The sequence below is a fragment of the Gadus morhua genome, chromosome 10 (genome assembly GCF_902167405.1).
Source record: "Gadus morhua chromosome 10, gadMor3.0, whole genome shotgun sequence".
In the NCBI taxonomy this organism is placed as follows: domain Eukaryota; kingdom Metazoa; phylum Chordata; class Actinopteri; order Gadiformes; family Gadidae; genus Gadus; species Gadus morhua.
Window position 1 is genome coordinate 20,765,859 of NC_044057.1, and position 22,057 is coordinate 20,787,915.

At 45.9% G+C, this 22,057-nt stretch overlaps 3 protein-coding genes across 4 annotated transcripts; 2 read left to right on the forward strand and 1 right to left on the reverse strand.

Annotated features, from left to right (window-relative positions):
* The first annotated feature begins 490 nt into the window (after nt 1–490).
* p2ry10 (P2Y receptor family member 10) lies at nt 491–4,662 on the forward strand. Its single transcript, XM_030368319.1, has 4 exons — nt 491–1,010; nt 1,999–2,358; nt 2,614–2,794; nt 3,087–4,662. Exons 2-4 carry the CDS (start codon nt 2,192–2,194, stop codon nt 3,963–3,965), a joined length of 1,227 nt encoding a protein of 408 aa, XP_030224179.1. The 5' UTR covers nt 491–1,010; nt 1,999–2,191; the 3' UTR covers nt 3,966–4,662.
* A 5,429-nt stretch (nt 4,663–10,091) lies between these two features.
* On the forward strand, nt 10,092–14,218 carry gpr174 (G protein-coupled receptor 174). Of its 2 annotated transcripts, none has more exons than XM_030368391.1 (3): nt 10,092–10,455; nt 12,198–12,619; nt 13,018–14,218. In XM_030368391.1, exons 2-3 carry the CDS (start codon nt 12,410–12,412, stop codon nt 13,795–13,797), a joined length of 990 nt encoding a protein of 329 aa, XP_030224251.1. In that variant the 5' UTR covers nt 10,092–10,455; nt 12,198–12,409; the 3' UTR covers nt 13,798–14,218. The 2 variants fall into 2 exon arrangements, with proteins under 2 accessions (XP_030224251.1, XP_030224250.1); XM_030368390.1 differs by having other exon boundaries at nt 10,097–10,455; nt 12,195–12,619.
* A 1,482-nt stretch (nt 14,219–15,700) lies between these two features.
* Nucleotides 15,701–19,425, reverse strand: LOC115552635 (integral membrane protein 2A). The gene is made up of 6 exons (XM_030368900.1): nt 19,205–19,425; nt 18,585–18,722; nt 17,346–17,531; nt 17,056–17,166; nt 16,358–16,502; nt 15,701–15,878 (listed from the first exon to the last, which is right to left on the reverse strand). Exons 1-6 carry the CDS (start codon nt 19,274–19,276, stop codon nt 15,784–15,786), a joined length of 747 nt encoding a protein of 248 aa, XP_030224760.1. The 5' UTR covers nt 19,277–19,425; the 3' UTR covers nt 15,701–15,783.
* Nucleotides 19,426–22,057: the final 2,632 nt, after the last annotated feature.

Below are 22,057 nucleotides of genomic sequence, written 5' to 3' on the forward strand. Positions count from 1 at the left end.
AAAACCAAACATTGATCATGGTCATGTGACAAACCGACAAGGGAAGAGAAGACTTTATCGTCGAACCAGCAAGTGTGGGTGATGGCCTTAATGATCAGTGGTCAGAAGACATCATGACCACTAGATGGCGCCAAAGGGCCGTCACAATATTAACCAAGTATGTTTAGAGAGTGATACGATTATGATAATGATTATTAACACGAAGGCATTAATAACCACAATGTTCTTCTAGAGTGTTGGAAATCTAAACCAATACGGGTCGCTCTCATAACATAGGCTTAAAACCTGCTCTACGATACATTAAAGGCAAGACATTTAAGTCTGTCTGTCTGTCTGACCACCTTCTGTCTGATCAAGATCTGTTTTTCTGTGTCCGTCTGTTGGCCAGTCCATCTGTTTTTCTCCCTTTCTACCTAACTGTCCCTCCATTCGTGCATGTGTGTGTGTGTGTGTGTGTGTGTGTGTGTGTGTGTGTGTGTGTGTGTGTGTGTGTGTGTGTGTGTGTGTGTGTGTGTGTGTGTGTGTTTGTACTTGTATCTATCCATCAACCTCAAACCCTTTTTTTCTACATTTTGCTATAAGCTATGAACACATCCGCTTTTGTGTGCGCGTCCTTCTCACAGTTTCCCTTCCTTGTGCAACCAAGTTACAACACAACGCTTTAGTGGATGCTGCAGCAGCACCCACACGCGTGTCACTACGAAAAAAAATGACTTCCTTTGCCACTGTACTGCGGTTAACAGGAGTGGCACATCATGAGACAGCCACCTGGACAGAGTCTCTCCGAGCCCTTGTCAAATCGTAAGAGCCGTAATGCGGGGGTAGTGCTTGAGCTAACCCCTAGGTTTCAAAAGTCGTGCATCTGTGTCAGCTGGTGTAGCATGCATGAAGAGGAGGGCCGAGGTGGACCGTCTGCCCGCTGAGAACAGCCTGCCATTGGGCTTACTTTTGGAGAGGAGAGCCACACACCAGAAAACAAAGTGACCCTGCAGATGTTACTTTTGGAAAGTGTAAGTCATGATAATTATTTGAATGTGCCTTAGAATGTAGTGTTGTTTATGCATCAGAAAATATAGGGAAGTCGTCTGTAGCCTCAACATCACCCTACATTGAAAAAAGGTGAAATTTGACGAAGCATTTGCATACGTTTGTTTTGAATACTCCAATTTTCAAAATGTATGTTGAATTATAGGAGATGTACACGTCTAAATGTGAAGTACCTGTTGCCCATGTACTGCATGCTTTATATTTTCTTTCTTGCTTCCTCGGCCGTCATGTCCCCTCCGGGCAAGGGTCCGAATAGGAAGGGTGGAGGTCTCGCCTTGACAGATAACAGAGCAGTGGTTCAGGGGATAAGCTGAATGATTGCCCTCTCTCTCTCACCCTCTCTCTCTCTCTCTCTCTCTCTCTCTCTCTCTCTCTCTCTCTCTCACCCTCTCTCTCTCTCTCTCTCTCTCTCTCTCTCTCTCTCTCTCTCTCTCTCTCTCTCTCTCTCTCTCTCTCTCTCTCTCTCTCTCTCTCTCTCACCCTCTCTCTCTCTCACCCTCTCTCTCTCTCTCTCTCTCTCTCTCTCTCTCTCTCTCTCTCTCTCTCTCTCTCTCTCTCACCCTCTCTCTCTCTCTCTCTCTCTCTCTCTCTCTCTCTCTCTCTCTCTCTCTCTCTCTCTCACCCTCTCTCTCTCTCTCTCTCTCTCTCTCTCTCTCTCTCTCTCTCTCTCTCTCTCTCTCTCTCTCACCCTCTCTCTCTCTCTCTCTCTCTCTCTCTCTCTCTCTCTCTCTCTCTCTCTCTCTCTCTCTCTCTCTCTCTCTCTCTCTCTCTCTCTCTCTCTCTCTCTCTCTCTCTCTCTCTCCTCCACCAATGTGCTTCCTGTCTGAGTCTTGGCGGCTGAGGCCTTTTAGCTCCACAGTCATTCACTCTACGGCACAAGAGAGGACGGGCTTTGGATTGATATTCAAGCCGAAGTTATTTTTTTTTAGCACATATTCCCATTCTCTGCAGGTGTGTCTTCAATGACGTGCAAGTGCGGAACAGGTGTCCACAGGAACGGCTGACGGCTGATCACCCCACACTCTTCCATCAGAGACATTTCACCACAACTCGTCACATTCCAAACTATTCCATTGGACTTCTGTCACATGGAAGGCCACGTGTTTGTTTCGATAAACGAAGAGCGTTCCGACAAGGGCAAAGAATGACTTCAAACAATGGCTCAGGGGACATCTCCTCGGAATGTCCCGAGGACATGGCCAGCTGGGAGGAGACCATGGACACGCTGTATACCTACTTCTACCTGTTCCTCTTCATCCCTGGACTCTTGCTCAACACCGTCGCACTTTGGGTCCTTTGCAGGCATATTAGGTATTCTACCGATGCACATGCATTCACACAAACACACACACACACACACACACACACGCACACACACACACACACACACACACACACACACACACACACACACACACACACACACACACACACACACACACACACACACACACACACACACACACACACACACACACACACACACGTATAGTTGTATGGTACTCAGTTTAAGCCTTTTGGATAACCCATCTCTCTCTCATTTCTCTGCATGTCACGCTACTACAGCAAGAAAATGAAGACGCTGATCTTCATGATCAACCTGGCCATTGCAGACCTGGCGCATGTCCTCTCTCTGCCCCTCAGGATCTACTACTATTTCACGCTCACCTGGCCCTTTGGACGCGTCGCCTGCCTGTTGTGCTTCTACCTGAAGTACCTCAACATGTACGCTGCCATCGTCTTCCTGGTGAGCAGCCCATCTGAATTCAGACCGAACAATATAAAGCATCACTGTGACGATATGGTGGGGGGGAAGTCTTATAGAAGTTCGACAGAATTTCAAACAAAGTTCAACAGAAAATTGGTAATCAGACTAAATGGAAAAAACATGAAATGTCCTAAATATAATCCAATCGTTTTGTATTATTGACATTATGGAGTCCAGCCCCTCGACTCTTAGCTGATGAGCTCAATCTAGTTTGGGTTTTTGAGGGCCAGTGAGGATGAATCCACAGCATCTGCCCCCCCTTTGTCTTCAGGTGTGCATCAGCGTGCAGCGGTGTGTGTTCCTGCTCAAGCCGTTCTCCGCTCGCAGCTGGAGGAAGCGATACGATCTGCTGATCAGTATTATTGTCTGGCTGGGGGTCGGAATGGCCTGCTCCCCTTTCATCTTGGTGAGGGGCGGCCATGACAACAACACCAGTTTCAACCACTCCCCCTACTCTTCTCCCACCCAAGCATCAACAGCTGGGACCACCCCCTACGGATCGCACTCCACCGCCAGCCCGGGCTCCAGCCCAGGGTACGGCGCCGCCGGCTCTCCTGAAGCCAAATGTTTTAAAGACTTGCCCACCCGTAAGCTGTCCCTATCCATGGCGGTCACCGTTATGGTTCTGGGAGAGTTGCTTGGCTTCCTGCTTCCCCTGGCTGCCATCGGTTACAGCTCGGCCCGCATCGTCCACTCCCTCCTCAAGACCCAGTACCAGGATCCGGTGGACCCCCTCCCCCGGGGACGCACCTTCACCATCACCTCCTCCGTCTCCCAGACGGATTCGCTGGGGGACAGACAGACGGCCGAGGACAAGAGGAGAGCCCTGCGGATGGTGCTGGGCTGCTCCGCCCTCTTCCTCGTCTGCTTCGCGCCGTACCACGTCAACTTCCTGTTGTACCTGCTGGTGACGCAGGACATGGTGTCCCACTGCGGCCTGAGGCTGGCCGTCAAACGGTTCCACCCGGTGTCGCTGTGCCTGGCCAGCCTCAGCTGCTGCCTGAACCCCCTGCTCTACTACTTCCTCACCACCGAGTTCAGGAGGCACCTCAGCAAGCGCGCCTCCAGACTCTCCTCCAAGTTCCTCTCGTCCCCCCTCATCGCGGCGTACAGCTCGGGCCGGGTCAGAGCTGCTTCAGAAGAGGCTTGAAGGGAGCACAGACAGCTCCGTCTCGCTCAGGCAGTAACGCTGAGCTGAGAGAAGGGCCGCTTCGTTAGTTTGAATAGAGAGGAGTTATATATTTGGACTAGAGGGAAGCAAGGTTGCTATGATCAGAGAGAGCCCATTTGCCAAGTACTCCCCTAGGGACCAAGATATGTGTTATAATGCCACACCCATTTTTGGACATCATAAGCTAAATGTGAAACAACTCAAGTCAATTTACCCAAGTCCAAATATGAGAGCTATTAATTGTTGTGTGAGTGTATCAGCTAGACTGGGTAGCCCCGCCCATTCTGCGGGCAATTTGAGTTCGCCCTGCACAAGGGTCTGGAGAAGAGCAATACATTTCTTTCTGCTTCCGTTACGTTTTTGCAGGAGCCAATCACCAAGCTGATTTTTCCCCTTGGCGCGATATTGGCTGGTTTAACACAATGACAACAGGGAAGCAACGGCAAGCAGCCAATCGCGTACAGAGTAATTTGAACTAGGCCTGTTGATCACGCCTCTTGTGCTGAAGAAAATGACTGCAGCTTCCCCAGACCAACGTGCCAGCTACGATTGATCTGGATGTGGCAAAGCCAGACTGAATTTGCTGTGCATCCTGGGTTTCAAAATAACTTTCAGGTCACCAATCTTTTAATAAATAAATCTGAAAATCTAAAAATAAATCTGTGATTTAATTAAATTCGGTGAAATTGTATTTGTATAGCCCTGAATCATGGGTGTAGACAAGCTTCAATACAATCAGAAACGTTAACATAGTCAGACACACACAATGACACCCATCCGTATGAGCATTCAAAATCAGAGAACTTGACCGGCATCAATTTATTTTATAATGGTTTAAATTTTGAGTTAAAATAATTTCATGAATTGACTGATGTGGCCCACATTCTGAGTCTGGTTTGAATCAGACTCTTAGGGCCTTATTTGAACGGTCTGAAATGCAAGTGAGAAGCGCCAAGCGCAAGTAGCTTTGTGGACGGTTCTATGGTGATGTCGCTATTTTACCCAATAGTATCTGTCCGCGTCCTGCATGACGGAGGCGTAACTTGTAGTAGGAGGCGTAACTTGTAGTCGGAGGCATGTCTAGTACTTTTCTAAATCGCGGAAGTGATCTGTATGTAGCAGTGGTGCGCTCAGGGCCGTCGTAAAGGGGTGAAAGGTGATGACGATTCTAGGGGCCCACAGCCCAGGGGGGGCCCATGGCAATAAAAAATAAAAATAAAAAAATAAATAAAAAAGAAAAATTAACTACCAGCCCCCCCCCCACCCCCCCCACCCCCCCGTCAACAATCCAGCGCAGGGGGGCCCATCATAACCCCCCCCCCCCGTCAACAATCCAGCGCAGGGGGGCCCATCAGTACATCTTGTATAGGGGCCCAGGACTTGTAGCAACGGCCCTGGGTGCGCTGGTACATAAATGACTGCAACTCGGACCTCAAATATTAGGCCTTAGATAAAAATAATGCACCCGACCCGCTCATTTAAAAATATGCTCTTTATTAGCTTAATCTTGATATGCTCTTGATTAGCTTAATCATAGCCTTACTTGAAACTGACATCCCTGAGTCATATGCATTAAAGAAAAGAAGCCTAATGCAATTTTACAATGACATGTAATGCATATAGCAGTTTAACGTGGGGAATCTGCTTAAGTTTAGCCTACTTTATCCCTTTAGCAAAATTAGCTGCATGTTTCAAGGTCCTGCATGAGATAGAAAACAATGAATCAAAATAAATATTACTGATAGAAACAAGACAAGAACACTAACAGGAGGATAGTTATGAGAAAGCCTTCATAGCGTTCACATGACAAGCCTTCATTTTATATATATTTGCCGGTCTTCAATACATGGATTTCTCGGGTACGTCATCACTGTTGCACTGTGCAAACTCGGGGCAGAAAGAAGCAAGCAACATCTACTAGCCTGTACAGTATAGAGTATTTTGTGACTGTTCAGTGTGCATCTCAAACGTGTGCATCGAACTAACTTCACCGAGGTGGCGAAAGCTGGGGTTTCTTCCAACGTTAAAGGCCGATTTAGGGTAGTTTTAGACGCAGAGACGTAAGCACGTAATTTACACAAGGGACTTGTTTTAGACAAGTTTTGATTTACGGTTCCTTTAAGGTTCCTTAAGGATTGCGCGTGTTGCAAGGGGATTCTCCGCCAGAACAGTAGGGGGAGCAACGAACGAATCTGTGGGCGTGGAAGTAGAAATCGCTGGCTTGATTATATTTATAATTATCATAATTCGTTCTTGTGTTTTCTTCTTCTCCTTCTTCAAAATTCTTCATTCGCTTCTGTCACGGCCTTTTAAAAATGGCGCTATTATGCTGTAAAACCGGAAATGTGAGACTCCTGAAAGGATGTGGTTAGTTGGCCAATCACAGTCTTTGCGAGCTGCGTAGGGCCGTAGTGTTTTAGTCGCATAGTCAGGAATTTTGGGCGACGCACTTAAGCACGTAAGGGAGGATATTTTACAGCGCAAGGGGGGGTTATGTATCTTACGTGCTTACGCGTTACGTCTAAAACAGAGCATATATCGGCCTTAAGGCCCCGTTCACACGAAGCCGATTTCATGGCGAAACCGCAAAGGTCTTGTACGGTTCGGCCTTCCGTACACACGAAGCCGGCGAATCCGCTGACCGAAACCGCATACTTCTGGAACCACCCTCGGAGGTGGTTTCAAATCTACCCGGTTTCGTTTTGGTTTCGTGTGTACGCCTGAAACCGACTGAAACCGCAAACCATGACGTCATCGCCCCACCCCTCGACCTCCTAGCCAATGGCTCTTAAGCCCGCAGAGTCTCAGAAATCACATGCGAGCATGCGCATAAGGGCAGCCTTTATGCGCATGCTCGCCTCTTCTTCTTATTTAATTTCTTCTGGATTTCTGTACCAGAAGTAGCGCCCCTTATGGGCCTGGAATGTGTACTACAGCGTTTCTACAGATCTACCCGGTTTCGCTTGGCTTCGTCTTTAAGGAGATACTTCGAAACTGGATAGATCGAAACCGTAACGGTTTCGCCCGTTTCGGCTTTGTGTGAACGGGGCCTAAAACAGTAGGCCTAACTGTGCGTTCACACCAAACGCGAAAATTGTCGCCGATGTTTTGTCGTGCCACACACCATAATCTGTCGCTGTGAAGGTTTTGTTGAATTTGTCGCCCCACAACAAGATATCCACCATTGCATGTCTTTACCTTTTGTGGAAGAGGGAGAGACGCCGGAGGACCTGACACAGTCTATTCATAATATTGCAATGACCACGGAAGAGGCAGTGAATGAAGTATTGAATAGACAGAGATTTATTGGATAGGCCTACCTAATAAACCGTTGGAACACACAAGACCGGAAACATAGCAACGCCGGTAAACAAACCCCGAGAAGCCCAATCCCTATGAGAGCTCCCCGCGCTACGGCCATCCGTAGAGCTCCGGGAGTCGCAAACGGCAACATTCACTTTCTCCTCCATGCTGCAGTTCACCCCGGACTGCACTGCACTGAGTTTGAAGGTTGAACGCTGATTGGCTGTTACGTTACACATGTGACTCAGTGGCCACGCTGTTGAACGCTGATTGGCTGTCATCACGCAAAATTCGCGTCAAAGCTCAAATATTTCAACTCGAGCGAATTTGTCGCGTCACCATTCCTCGTGAACGCGCTCGCCTGTGCACAGCGAAAGTGTGGTGTGACAAATCAAACTTGTCGCCGGTTTTCTCTCGCGAAAAATTCGACCGATTTCGTAAACATTTCGTAAAGAATGTTAAACAGTATCACAACCACGAGTAGTCTGCCCTAGTTCTAGAGTTCATTAAGCTTGTAAAAACCAAAAAAATCATTCTTGTTAATCCGCTTCTTTTTACTTAATGACATGAAAATCTGAAGATCCGACTTCAAGGAAGATCTCGTGTGAACCGTGATTTCCAAGGCTTTTTTGTTACCGCGATAAGAGAAAGATCAGAAAAGTACAAGTTACGCCTCCTAGTACAAGTTACACCACCTACTACAAGTTACGCCCACTACAAGTTACGCGCCTCCGTCTTGCAGGACGCAGACAGACCCTACTAATTTTACCGGCGCATAAATGACTCTTGCGCCCGGCGCAAATCTAAAAAGGGTTGGTCTGAAGTTGCCTAATTACCCGTAGGTGTGGTTTGGGCGTAACGTGGAATGAACCAATTCGAGTGTTCCATCTCACTTCCCCTTCAAGAGCAATGAGCGCATTTGAGTCTGACGAGTTGTTATTTTGACAGGGCGTTTGCAGTCTCCGATGACACAGATGCATGACTACATGAATTGCAAACTTCAAATGGCTCAGTTTATGGCCAAATAATATGTCCTAATTCACACGCGTTTTCTTCCACAACTTCAGAAGCACTGAGTCTCAATTAAATTTCGGCAAAGAAAACTTAACACACATATGATATGCGGTAACTGTGGTTCTATTTAATGATGTACGCAATAACAAACATCGTTTCTTACCAGTATTGTATGCATTAACGTTATCGACTTGTGTTCCTAATATGCATGTGTCACACAACTTATTACCGCTGTATCAGCTGTTCTTTCCCAAATAATTTACCAAGAATGTGGTAGATGAGAGAACCAAAGTGTATGCGCGAGGTGCACAAGCAACTTTATAAATGCGCCCTTAAAATAGCATCTGAACAACGCGCTGGATGCAAGAGTGTCGAAAAGATGCTTACAGGTTTTCTTGTTTAAGTTGATGTGAATGGAGAATTAAGCCTTGCTGGAAGTTCTCCCATAAAGACTCGATCACCGATAAGTATGAACAGGATTTATTGAAATAACGACATGGGAATATTTTGCATGGTAAATCTTTGGCATGAGCCTCGTCACTGATCCAGGGTGACGTGCGGACTCGGCGTATCCTGCCAGGACTAGCAGGGGCGGAGCCTTCCCCTGGACAAGTAGACTGAGGCCGACCTGGTGGTGGTGGGGTGGATGGAGGTGCGACGAACGAAGACCTGAGCAGCAAAGACATATGTTAGACTACTCTTTATAGAGCAGGTGTAGGCAGGTGATTGGTAGCTGGTGATTGGTGATTGGCGGCCAGCCGCGCGTGATTTGAGTCCTCCTGGTAGAACTACCAGCAAGCTTAACATTAGTTAATGCAGTTTTGTAGATGAGCATGCTTGAGTTCTGGTGAAAGATAAAATAAATATTATTCAACACAGTGATACAGAATGTGGCTTTCCTCTAGATGGTGAGGTTATCTCCCACTGCCAACGACATGCAACAGATGCACCTGCACAGAACCCTTGATCCTTTGCAAGCTAAAGTAGAGCAGTAGCAAAGAAAGTAGGGTAGCTGTAGGGTGTAAAGTACAGTAGAATATGCTAGATTAGAGTTGAGATCTGAATGTTGCCCCCAGGGACTACTGTGGCCAGTTGCCACAGTAGTCCCAGACAACACAATGCTGAATTAATAATAATGATAACAATAATATTACATATAATTATATGGTGCTTTTGGAGGGACTCAAAGTGCAAGTGAGTTGGGGAAGTGACAGCCAGGCTGGTTGACGTGTGCCTGACCACTCAACAGCAGCCATGCCTATCCTTCAGAGACACTGCACTTGCGGCTAGATGAAGACACTGTTCTCATACGCATAAGACAGAACAGGCACAAACAAGAGAGCAGCCCCAAGCAGACACACACTGGAGGTCTGATTAAATTACATATATATATATATTATCTACAGATTAGTAAACGTTAATTAAGACTCAAGCGTTGCTCTAAGTTTCGAAAGGTATGAAAACTTGTAGTTGAAACTAACATGTGGTTTAACACCCCCCCCCCCCCCCCCCCCCCCCCTGCTGCACAGCTTCCCCTTATCTGAAGAAAATAACTGTTATCTTTTATTTTTGCCAGTTCCTTTTTAATGCCACCTCCACTGTGGTAGTTGTGAAAGTAGAATCTGGTTGCTTTTCAAGACAAAATGATCTCTCTGTACTTTCTCCACTGGTGGGCCATCTATGGGCTTAAAGTAGTGCTGGGAGTTCACCACGTCCACAGACCAGTCTGGCAGACCCAGTGTTAAATAACACAAGTGGAGATAGTGTGAAAATTCTGCTAAGCCCCTCCCCCAGAAATAACAGGAAGCATCATCTTCACTGCACGTGTTAAGATAAAGTGAGGAAGAGGAAGGGGAAAGAGAAGCCAGAGAAGTATAGTAGAATAGCAGAATAGTACCAAAAACTGAAAGAATGGCAACACAGGATAGGCAAATTAGGTATTATTTAAAGAGTTATGATAGCACAGGAGGGAGATTCAATAGGGTGAGTTGAGATTGTGGTGGGTGTTCATATGGGTTGGATAAGGAAAGTTAGGGGCGGGGGGGATTGACTTTTGTTCTTCGGTGCCTGTGCTCTTCAGTCTTTCTACTGAGAAGGGAACGTTGACAGACGCCTGAGCTCCGGCAAAACACCAGGACGTCCCAGATAAGAGGTGGGACCACGCACTACACCACACTCTGAGGGGGATTGTTGCATTGTCGCGTTTCAATGTCAGTCTGTCGGGAGAACATGGAAAGGCAGGAGAGAGAGGGGTTGGAGAATAGTTTAACTCTGGGGTAATATCCCGCGGGAGGCCTTCAGCGAGTGGAATGTCTGTAACGCAGGGGAGGGCGGCCGTTGGCTTGCCCACGCACATGTGTGATTGTGTTTGTCTGTGTTTGTGTGTATGTGTGTGTGTGTTTGTGTTTACAAGGCGTGTGTATGTGTGTGTGTGTCTGTTTATGCGTGTATCAGCAGGTTTAACTAAGCAGACTTTAGTCTTGTAAATTATGCACGTGGAAGGACCTCATTGTTTCCCCACGCACACGCACACTCACACGCACACACACACACACACACACACACACACACACACACACACACACACACACACACACACACACACACACACACACACACACACACAGAGAGGGCTGATATAGCATGCTGTGTATCAGCCCACTGAGAGATGACTCACTGGAGAGAAGAAATCATCATTGGAAATTCCGGTGAATCTTACAGTTGAACTGTATTTTATTAGGAAGACTATTTTTTGTTACATTGATAAAATATATTTATATGTTTATTTTATATTACATCTTATGTCATTTACCTCGCTCTGCATAACCAAATGTTGGCCAGACACAGACACAACCTTGTCTACATGTGTGTGTGTCATCCAGGCAGTTTGGGAGGAGGGGGGTTGGATCTGTTAATTTATACTCCAACCACTCTATGTTTTGTTGGTTAGTGAGGGGACATCTTAAGGGAGTGAATCTTTATCTGACAGCTCCAGGGCTGCTGACTGGGGGGGGCTCTGCACACACACAGCACTCTGGGAATGAGTAAGTGCATGGGATACCATGGAGGGGTGAATCAGAGACCACAATAATTAAACATAATCTCATAACATATCATTACACATAACATATTAGACATAATCTCAGTGGGGGCCACACAACAGAGAATACGTGCCAGGCCCGGTGTATCCATCTCCACACTGCTCTGACCGAGAGTTCAAACCCCTGGACTGACAGCAACCAACCACTACTTTCCTGTTTCTTGTCCTCATTTGCAACCTTCTTTGCCTCTTTTCACTGACATTATCAAGACAGCTTAATGTATCGATACAGTAAAAAAAAAATTCAGCCATTTGGCCTGTTTGGCGCAGTCCCTTAAAGTTCATTCCCTCACCAAATGGTGGGCAGGTGGGTGAAATTGGTGAAATTATTACATTTTAAGATTCCCTCTCATTCTTTGAGTCACTAGTTGCCAAATCTAATCATCAAATCTCTGAGCGATGAATAAACCAACGAGTATAACGGCAGGCCATACTAGTAAGGGGAGAGATAGTTTTGCTTTGTGACACTTCAGCAAAGGGGATGTTTTTTCTATTTTGTTGTAGGCCTCGTAGCAAAGGCATGAGGTTACAATGTGCAGATGTGAAAGTGATGTCCCTTTTTTACCATGCACCTGACAGAGCGTAAGTGGAAAGGGCACACACCAACAACATTTTCACACACATATTTCACCCACTACAGTAGTTTTATCGTAAAGTAATGTAAGCAATAAACTACAAAATCCATCTGAGAAAAAAGGTTTTTAAACATGTTCATTTTTTTCAGGCAGACTTCACCCCCTTCTCTCCTGTAGATCATTAGAGCAGTAATCTTATTCTGAATGTTCTTTTAGCAGTGAGATCATGGGACCAGGACTGGGACATTAGTGGCTCTACTGGTAAATGGATGGCGTGGACGACGCTCACAGCAAACACCTCTCCCCACAGACGACAACAAAGCACCTTGGCTGGATAATACAAGAGGAAAAGCAAGTGGGTGTAGGAGGAAGCACAACCCCTTGATGGATCGAGGTGCTAGGCAGAGCCAGAGATCAAAAGCAGAACAGTCATGAAGATGAGCGGAGTGAACCAGAGCTGTGTCAGCAACACGGAGCTCCAGACCTACCAGCACCAAGTCTATGTGGTGGTGTACGCCATCATCTTTACCCTGGGGCTGCCTTGTAACTTGGTAGCGCTCTGGGTTTTCCGGCAGTACGTGAAGGAGACCAAGAAAGCAGTGTTGTTCATGATGAACCTGGCCTTGGCCGACCTGATGCAGGTGATTATAAGCCTCCTCTGTAGATTGCTTCTGTAGGACTTTTGTTTTAAAACATTTAATGTAGCGAGATCCAAAAACTGCATATACTGTACTTTGATGGTTAACTTGATGGTTGCAAATTATCTAGATGTGGTTGCTCCTATAGTGACTGATCAAGGTCTGATTAATCGTTAATTTCTTGCAAATATAATCCCTTTTTGAAAGACCTTAAAGGTGAGACCTTTCATGTCTTAGGCCAAACTAAGAGCTTCAAATTACGCGATAATCAGGCTGCTGTAAAGTACACAATGACACACTACTTAATTTGGTGTTGGTATGCTATCTTGCACCACTTCTTTGTTCACTTAAATTGAAGAGATCTTAATTTGCCCGATGTGTGATCAATCTCCTCTGCCCAGGTGCTCACCTTGCCCCTGCGGATCTACTACTACCATTACAACAAATGGCCCTTCGGCCAGCCCTTCTGCATCTTCTGCTTCTATCTCAAGTACGTCAACATGTACGCCTCCATCTTCTTCTTGGCGTGCATCAGCCTGCGCCGGTGCGAGCTCAACATGTATCCCCTGAAGCACAGCTCGTCCAAGAAGAAGGGAGACTTGGTCGTCTGCGTCTCAGGCTGGCTGCTGGTCTTCCTCTGCTGCATCCCCTTCCCCGTCCTCCGCACCCCCATACAGCCCCAGGCGGACCTCAACCCCGAGGCCGGCGGCGATGCCCTGGTCAGTGCTACGAGCCCCAGCCTCCGGGGTCCTGCCGGAAACGAGGTTTGCTTCTCAGAGCTGCCCATGCAGCCCGTGGGCATACCGGTGGCCTGTACCCTCATCATCATGGCCGAGTTGCTGGGCTTCATCCTGCCCTTAGTCCTGGTGCTCGTGTGCGCCTGCCTGAACGTGGCGAGCCTGCGGAGCCGGACGGAAGGGGTGTCACATGACCGGCGGGAGCAGCGGCGGGCCATGAAGCTGGTGATGAGCTGTCTGATGGTGTTCCTGGTGTGCTTTGTCCCGTACCACGTGACCTTTCCCCTGGACTTCCTGGCCAAGGTGGGCGCCCTGGGGTGCAGCGTGCGGGAGCAGGTGCTGCGGAGCCACCCGTGGACGCTGTGCCTGGCGAGCATCAACTCCTGCCTGGACCCCATCATGTACTATCGCACCACCAAAGAGTTCTGGAGGCGGGGACGTTGAGGCGTCGGCTGACACGCCGAGGAACCCTACCGTGCGCTGCCTCAAAAACCGCCAAAAGGTGGTTCTTGTTGTGGACGATTTGTTGAATGTAATTTTTTTATATTGCATCTTTGTTTTAGGTATCTTTTTTAAAACACAGGGGTGTTTTTACTATTGTTTCCATTTGTACTACTCCGTTAGTTATATTTCCTTTGCAGCAGGAGAACGGATTTTCCTTTTGTCTACCAGAAAGCCCCCACACCATTTAATGTGAAACAGAAGGTCAAAGCTCTGAACGCCGAGGGAAAAAGGTGGTATTGACACAGGACTTGTCAATGCCACTGAGTGAATGTATAGAATACCGAAACCATTTAAAGAAGCATTTCTTTGGGAGAAATGATGTTGGATGAAACTATTGTATGATTAAACTATTTAATTAATAGTTTGTGTCATATATGTGTAATAGTTTTGCATTATAGTAATTTAAAAATAAACATATAGAGCAGGCTTCTAAAGGTAAAGAAATGTAACTTTATTCAACAACAAATTACAATTACAAAGTGACATTAATTTCAGTAACTTTACACAAAACCATATTATCTTTCATCAAAACAGTTTGACTGTCTCCTTGTGTTTAGAAACACACTTCACCAGGCACAGCTCTTTCCCTTCCGATTGTCCTTCTTTACAGCTAGATTTTTATGGGAAGCCGTTTTAATTGTTATTTCACAATTTAATTACAAACATTTGAAACATTTATATACAAAATTTAGCAGTCGTGTTTGAATCAATTGAAACAACTTGAGGTACACAAATAAAATCCTTGGAAATGGTAACGAAAAAGGTAGTCATTTGCAAAATTGCCAAAAGTCTCAATTCTGTTAGGTCAGTTATTAATTATTTTTGCACCTGCCACTTCTCATTCCCTCAACCGAATCTTATACATTAGCATGTCCTGTGGGGGAGCAATCTCTCCTCTTTGAGGTTTGATGTCATCGATACAGTAACAAGTAGGAAGGAACTTCACGTACAGACCAAGACCTCCGGGACGGCCTCATTATGACGACACAAAATAAACAAACAAGTGCATTGTTGTGGGGTTTCATCCATCCGTCTTAGATAGGTTTTTAAAACGTACACCATTGAAGTCTGGAAGGTATAGGACTCTTCTAAACATCTCCCTAAGGTCTCACATCAGGCCGACATGAGACGGGTTTCACATATAATAACGCTTCTGTGTGAGGTGATCGGATGTTGCAACATGCCAATAGATGTAGCATCACTAGCTAATATATGTACGAAAGATAGCTTATACATGTAGGATAGCTAGCTAATAGATGTAGGATCACTTGCTTATTGATGATTCAGGTTGTTATTTATCCCGGGGGAAATTGTTTCATTGCTAGCTAAAACATGTAGGATAGCTAGCTAACAGGATCAAACTAAACAGCCCCAGTAAAACATAAGCTAGCATTATGGAAGGAATGACCAGCACAAGACTAGATAGGGACCAGGTTAGTTCATAAGCAATCAATAACCTATAGATGTTACATTGTGGTAGCTTATAACGCTGAAACATCAAATTCACTTGGGGAAAGAGCGGGAAAAGCATAATGTTCAGTAGTAAGGTAATTTTTTACAAAAATACTCTGCTAGTGTGATAGCAGCTTGCTCTCTCTCTCTCCCTGTCTCAATCATTCTCTCTATATCTCTCTCTCCCTCTGTCTCAATCATTCTCTCTCTCTCCCTCTGTCTCAATCATTCTCTCTCTCTCTCTCCCCCCCTCTCTCCCTCTGTCTCACCCTCTCTCTCTCTCTCTCCTCCCCTCTCTCTCTCTCTCTCCTCCCCCCTCTCTCTCTCTTCCCCCCCCCCTCTCTCTCTCTCTCTCTCTCTCTCTCTCTCTCTCTCTCTCTCTCTCTCTCTCTCTCTCTCTCTCTCTCTCTCTCTCTCTCTCTCTCTCTCTCTCTCTCTCTCTCTCTCTCTCTCTCTCTCTCTCTCTCTCTCTCATCAGGCCTTGCAGATTCTGGTCTCGGTAACAAACTTGTTCTCAAAGTGGTGGATGGTGAAGCACTTCTCTTCAGAACGCTTCTGGATTCTGCCACCTGATGGAGACAAGAAAAAGTTCTAGAAAACTTCCCACATCGTTTTCAATGGCCAATCTAAAACTAGAGCAAAAGGTAAGATTGTATTTTCAATAATTATAGTAGCGATGGTCAAAATATTTTAGTAAATAGGAGGTTATGCTGCCACCAAAAGGGGGGCTCAATATCAAGGTCAAGAAAAATCTCCATCGTTATTGTGAACAGTTTTAAAGGTCCACTATGTAAAATGTAGGTGCTACCCACTACACCTTTAATGAATTAATATTAGCATGACGTTATTAAAATGCTTTTCCTTTGTCAGCTAAATCTTGAATGTTATTTAAAAGTTGAAGGTTTACAGCGATAGCATTGTGATTAAATGTGTTCAATTCAAATCATTGCAAACCAAACGATTAGTCATAAATCAAATATCTCTCATGCAGTTTACACATGTAATTTTATTTTCATATTATCCTATGCATCCCAAAAGCGTTCCTGACCTGGCAGCTCTGAGCGGGGCTGCATGCGGTACGTCTCCTTGCCGTCACACAGCCGACGGATGTAGAAGCCCAGGGGCTTGATGTCGTCGACGCGCTCTGTCACCACCAGGTCCTCCTGCACCAGGTAGCTACGGTAGGAGCCAGACTGACAAACACAGCCACCAGTGAACAACTCACACTGACATTAACGCTCAGCATAGTATACGTACGTATATACGTTTCAGCAAGGTCAGCGATCGGGTTTCGACATCGGATTGGTTGCTATTGGATCATTATAAACATGACTATTGGAGGTTTACTTTGCTGCATCTCGGAAAATGAGGTCGGCTTAGCTCAGGAGGTAGAGCAGTTGTCTTGTAACCGAAAGGTTGCTAGTTTGGTCCCCGGCTCCTCCTAGCTGAGTGTTGATGAGTGTTGTCCCTGAGCAAGGCACTTAACCCTAACTGCTCCTGACGAGCTGGCTGTCGTCTTGCATGGTTGACTCTGCCGTCGGTGTGTCAATGTGTGTATTAACCGCTGCAAGTCACTTTGGATAAAAGCGTCTGCTAAATGCCCTAATTGTAATTGTAGGTCAGTGTGAACACTGGGAAATTATGATTGCGATTTGCCCCTTTGACCTTGACTAAATAAATGTGCCGTCTTATTCCGAGCCAGCCAGTGAGTGCAGTCGGCGGTGTCGCTAGATGCCACCGGCTCACCATGAGCTGCATGAAGAGGTCCATGAGATCCTGGGGGGGAAGAACCACGGACGTGTTCAGCGGGATCACGAAGCAGGTCCTCAGAGTCAGGTCGAGGTACGCAGTCAGCTTCTACGCCAGGGAACGAGCACACACACCGCACGGTTAGATCGCAGGACATTTCCACGTCGACTTTTGTGTGGCAGAGAGAGAGCGAGGGAGAAAGAGGTTAACTGAGGGATACTGATGGAGCGGTGTGTATGTGTGTCTGGTGGTGTGCTATATGTGATGCGTGCGTGTCCAGTCCGCACCCTGTGGAAGTCGTGGAGGATGTAGGCGGGATCGCCCGACCGGAAGCGCGGAGGGGGCACGCTGATGACGGCCATGTTGTCGGAGATCTCCACCTCCTCCTCCACGCGGGGCAGGTAGTAGGGCTGGTTCTCGCCGGCCACCCCGGCGGACACGTCGCTGAACTGCATGGATCCGTGGTACAGCCGCTGAGAGACGGAGGAAAACACCCCCCCCCACCGTACCGTGAGCTTTATTGCGTCGGTACACAGTGGCTGTGGTTGGAGGAAACCCAACCCCCTTGTTTGGGCTAGTCACTGCCCACCGGAAGTCAAACATATAGGCCTAAATAAAAATTTAAAAGAGTTTTTTAAATCCATAAAGGGCCATTTGAGTACATATCTTATCCTACTTTGTAGTCTAGATTTGGACATGGGTCCATCTTTAGCGCTAATATGTAACCCACAGCATCTTCTTTCATCTAAAATATGTTGTTTTTAGTGTGGGATTGTTTTTCCTTTGAATAAGGACAGCAGTTGACAGTTATGAATAGCAGACAGTCAACTGTTCATGGTTTCGTTCTGCAGAAACACATAGGTTGCTGTAAAAGCACCTGGTGTGGTTTAGAAACCGATACAAGGTCAACTGTACGGAGTGCACGTCTGTTCACCTTGTATCTCAGAAGAGACCACATGTTGAACTGTTACCGCTCCTTGTCATACCGAGCTCAAAAAAATAATACCAGAGGATTAAATAATGTGGTTTCTCAACGAATGTTCATTTTAAGCATCCAATGAATCATACTTTATCTGTTGCCTGAATATAACTGAACTGAATAAAACTGCTATGGAGATAAGAGTTTCTTTGTATAATAAAATCATCTCAATGAGACACATGTTTACACATGGGCTGCGGCCACAGAGGGAAAGTTCTATCGATGGGAATGACAGGAAGGGGCTTGAGATAGATACTTTTAGTAGGCCTAGATTTATTCTATTTATATCATTGGAAAACATCATTGGAAAACAGGAGGAAAGGCTAACCATGATATCATTAGATCCATCCCCCCTTTGATCTTATTGTGTTAATTTAGTTGACACTTTTATGAGCACTCCTGGGATTAGTTATTCTGCTCAGGAATACCTACAGCTAAACTGCAAACATTAGAGTAGGCTATTAATAATTAATTACAATAACATAACCCCCTGTCCACGTCGACTTCACTATGTGCCATTTCGACCCTGCTTTCCATTGCTACTTACTTTCGGGGTGAAGTAGCGGTAGAGACATGCTCCTCCAACGATGAGCCCGCTGAGGATGAAGGCTATCCCCAGCAGAGTGAGAAGAGACCCCGCTGTGGAGCTCTCGCTGCCCAACCGAGCACCAGCCAGCTCGGGATCCTACGAGGAGGTAACGGGTCAGGCGCACGTATAAGCGCGCACGCAGACAGGCGCATGACACATGCAGCGCGCAGACACACGATGCACACATTTAACTAGTAAAGAGAGGTCAGCTATAACCGAGATAAAACATCACTTTACGGACATACGTTAATATGAAAGCAGACGACTATTATTCCTAAAGATGGGCGGGCCTATACTACTATTTGTCAACCCTCCGCAGGTGTAATCTATAATCCATAGACCGCTTCCACGAAACAAGAACAAATACAATGCAAATCCATATTATACTGATGCATACAAAACGTTTATTTTCACTCTAATAGAAGGACGTATTATGTTTGCCTAATAATAACGGCTACAATCATGAAGGGCATGTTGATTGTTGCGTGATGGCGACTGTAAAGAGGCCTCACGCGAGTCCTGCGACAGACAGACAAACACGCAGAGCCGCTGGCGCACCAGACAAAATAATCATTTACCGTCTCTGAAGCCGGGACTTCTTTCCCTAGCGCCTTATGCGCCAAAGCGGAGTTGAACGCGATCTTCACCATGTTGAATTGACAGTATGGCCTTCCTACGTGAAATAGTTGTATAATCAGTGCAGACAGTGATGTCGGTTTCGGTTATTCTCGGCAGCTCCTCCGCTCAGTGACGCACTTTACAACCTCGGATTTGTTCTGCACTTCCGGTTTTGCTGGATGACCTGCAGACAGGGGCGGAGCTGGCCCACTGGCCACCAATTTTCCGTTATTCTCGTTCTCAGAAATAAAGATGGTAGCAAGTGATAAGTGCATTATTAATGCAATGCTGTTCAATGTTATTGCTTAAGAAACTGTTAAAAATGCAATCAATAATTTATATACAAAGAAATGGTAACATATCGATCAGCAATGAGGTTGGAGTAGCCTACCCACATAAATAATTTTAATACACCAACATTTTTAACTGCCATACACAGCTAAACAAGCAAATGAAAAATTAAATACTAACACATCTGAAATGTTTATTAGGCTATTAACAATATTATAAGAATGATACCGTAATGCACCCATTCTTTGTCTTTGGATCTTTTGAATAAATGGATCAATAAATGGTGAATCGCAATGAACGCAAGCAGAGGAACGTGAGTCATTGAGCAGCAGCTGAACCAGTCTAAAAATCCCTATATCACTAGTGATAAAAAGTCACCACAGTGCCTAAAAACCATCAACGGCATTCATGTTAAGTAAAAGGACAAAACCTCGGAAAGTTAACGGAGCCGTGCACTAGAACCTCTCGAATGACGGGCCGAAACAACATTTGTTTCACTACGACTCCTTTTAAGCTGCCCACCCCTCCCTTCTCCAGCAAAAAATGATAACGGCTAGTAAAACGCTTGAGGTGGCGTTTTGAAAAGAGAAAACTTATTTTTTTAAGTCATGGTATAAAGATAATTATGAGGCATTGAATGACATTTTTTGCGGAGGCACAGCCCGCTTAAACAGCTGCAATACCAGGCTTGGCCGCTGAGCACTGGTGGATTGCGGAAGTATGCACTGTTCCCGGGGTCTTGGGTGGAACTCTCCAGTCTTCTAATGGACCCACATCGGGAACGTGCATCGCAATTCCATCCCGCCTTTCTGTTATCTTACCGCATCTATGTTTTGGCGGGATCTGCTTGCGTCTGACAAGCGTAAAAGCACTTTTACTCAGGCATGCCCCCTGTGTGCCATCTGGTGTGCTTCGAAAAGTCTTCCTAACATAGTGTTACATAATGTAACATAGTAATTTACCTGAAAAATATCACACCAGCAACAGTTTTTTAAGTAATATAACGATGACGTGAATGGGCTACATCGTTTGGGAAACCCGAGGGCGTTAATATTTTTATTTACTGCGGTCGCGTGAGCGGCGCCAAGTGAAACCAAAGGGAATGGTGAGACGGCGAAGCGAAAATGACTGTTGCTCTGGTTACCTTGGTTAGAAACGGTACCCTCACAACGTTTAAAATAATGCTGTGAGGCTACTTCCTGAATTAATAGACAGATGAATATTCAGCTAAATCTCCAGCTGAATCCCCTGATGAATCTCCAGATGAATCTCCTATTCGTCCAATAACAGAGCTAAACAATCCATTTGTTGACTTTATACATGTAGCCTCGATAATGGTAAGTCCTCGAATTTGGATATGTTGTAGTAGCTGAGAATGTCTCGGAGGGGCAGTAAATAACATCTACATAATTATGTTTAGGAAAGATGCTTGGGTTATTACTGCCATCTAGTGGAGTTGTAAGAAGAGTACAAGAACCACAATGCCACATTATTCACATTTCGAAACTTAATTTGGTGGGCCTATAATAGCATCTGACAAATAAACATTTCGACAAATGTAGCCTGTTTCAGCTCACCACACATGTCCAAACTTTCCATACTGTTCTTTTACTTTCAATAAACAAAGACCAATGTATAAATGTACGTCTATGAAGGATATTTTAGCATGTAACATAGTTTTTAAATTAACTTATGTAAACACTTCAAATATTGTGTAGCCGAGGACACTTTGCTGTGTGTTTCCCAACAAGCCTCACACCGTCAGTTAGCAACCTTTACTGGGCTGTGTGGAAACTGAGGCGAGAGCCAAACTTTCAAACCTTTGACACACACCTTACTCTCTCTCTCTCTCTCTCTCTCTCTCTCTCTCTCTCTTTCTCTCTCTCTCTCTCTTTCTCCTAGGTTATGTCTCTCAGTCTTTGTATGGTGGTCGATGGAAACACACTGTTTCTTGGCACCAGGGCTTGGCTGCTCTCGGTCGGGTCTGGCCCCCCGGTGGTTGTCGTGGTCCACTTCCTCCCCGCTCTGCTCACTCGGTCAAGGTTGTTCATATGAGTAAATAAACACTTAACTGGTGCTCTTACTGCAGCTGCCCTCTCTCTCTCTCTCTCTCTCTCTCTCTCTCTCTCTCTCTCTCTCTCTCTCTCTCTCTCTCTCTCTCTCTCTCTCTCTCTCTCTCTCTCTCTCTCTCTCTCTCTCTCTCTCTCTCACCATCACACACATACACACCCATTCATACACACACCAAAACACTGAGGAAACATGTATATCCACTTTCTCTACGTCTCTCTCAAAGACACGTGCGCACACACACACACACACACACACACACACACACACACACACACACACACACACACACACACACACACACACACACAGTCTCTCAGTCTCTCAGTCTCTCAGGCTATGATATTTCCTCCGCTAAACAGACAGATTGGACCGGTAATCACGACTGAAAGGTACATAAACAGGGCAGTTGATTTCTGCACAAACGTCCCCTGCCTTCATACCCACCGTAC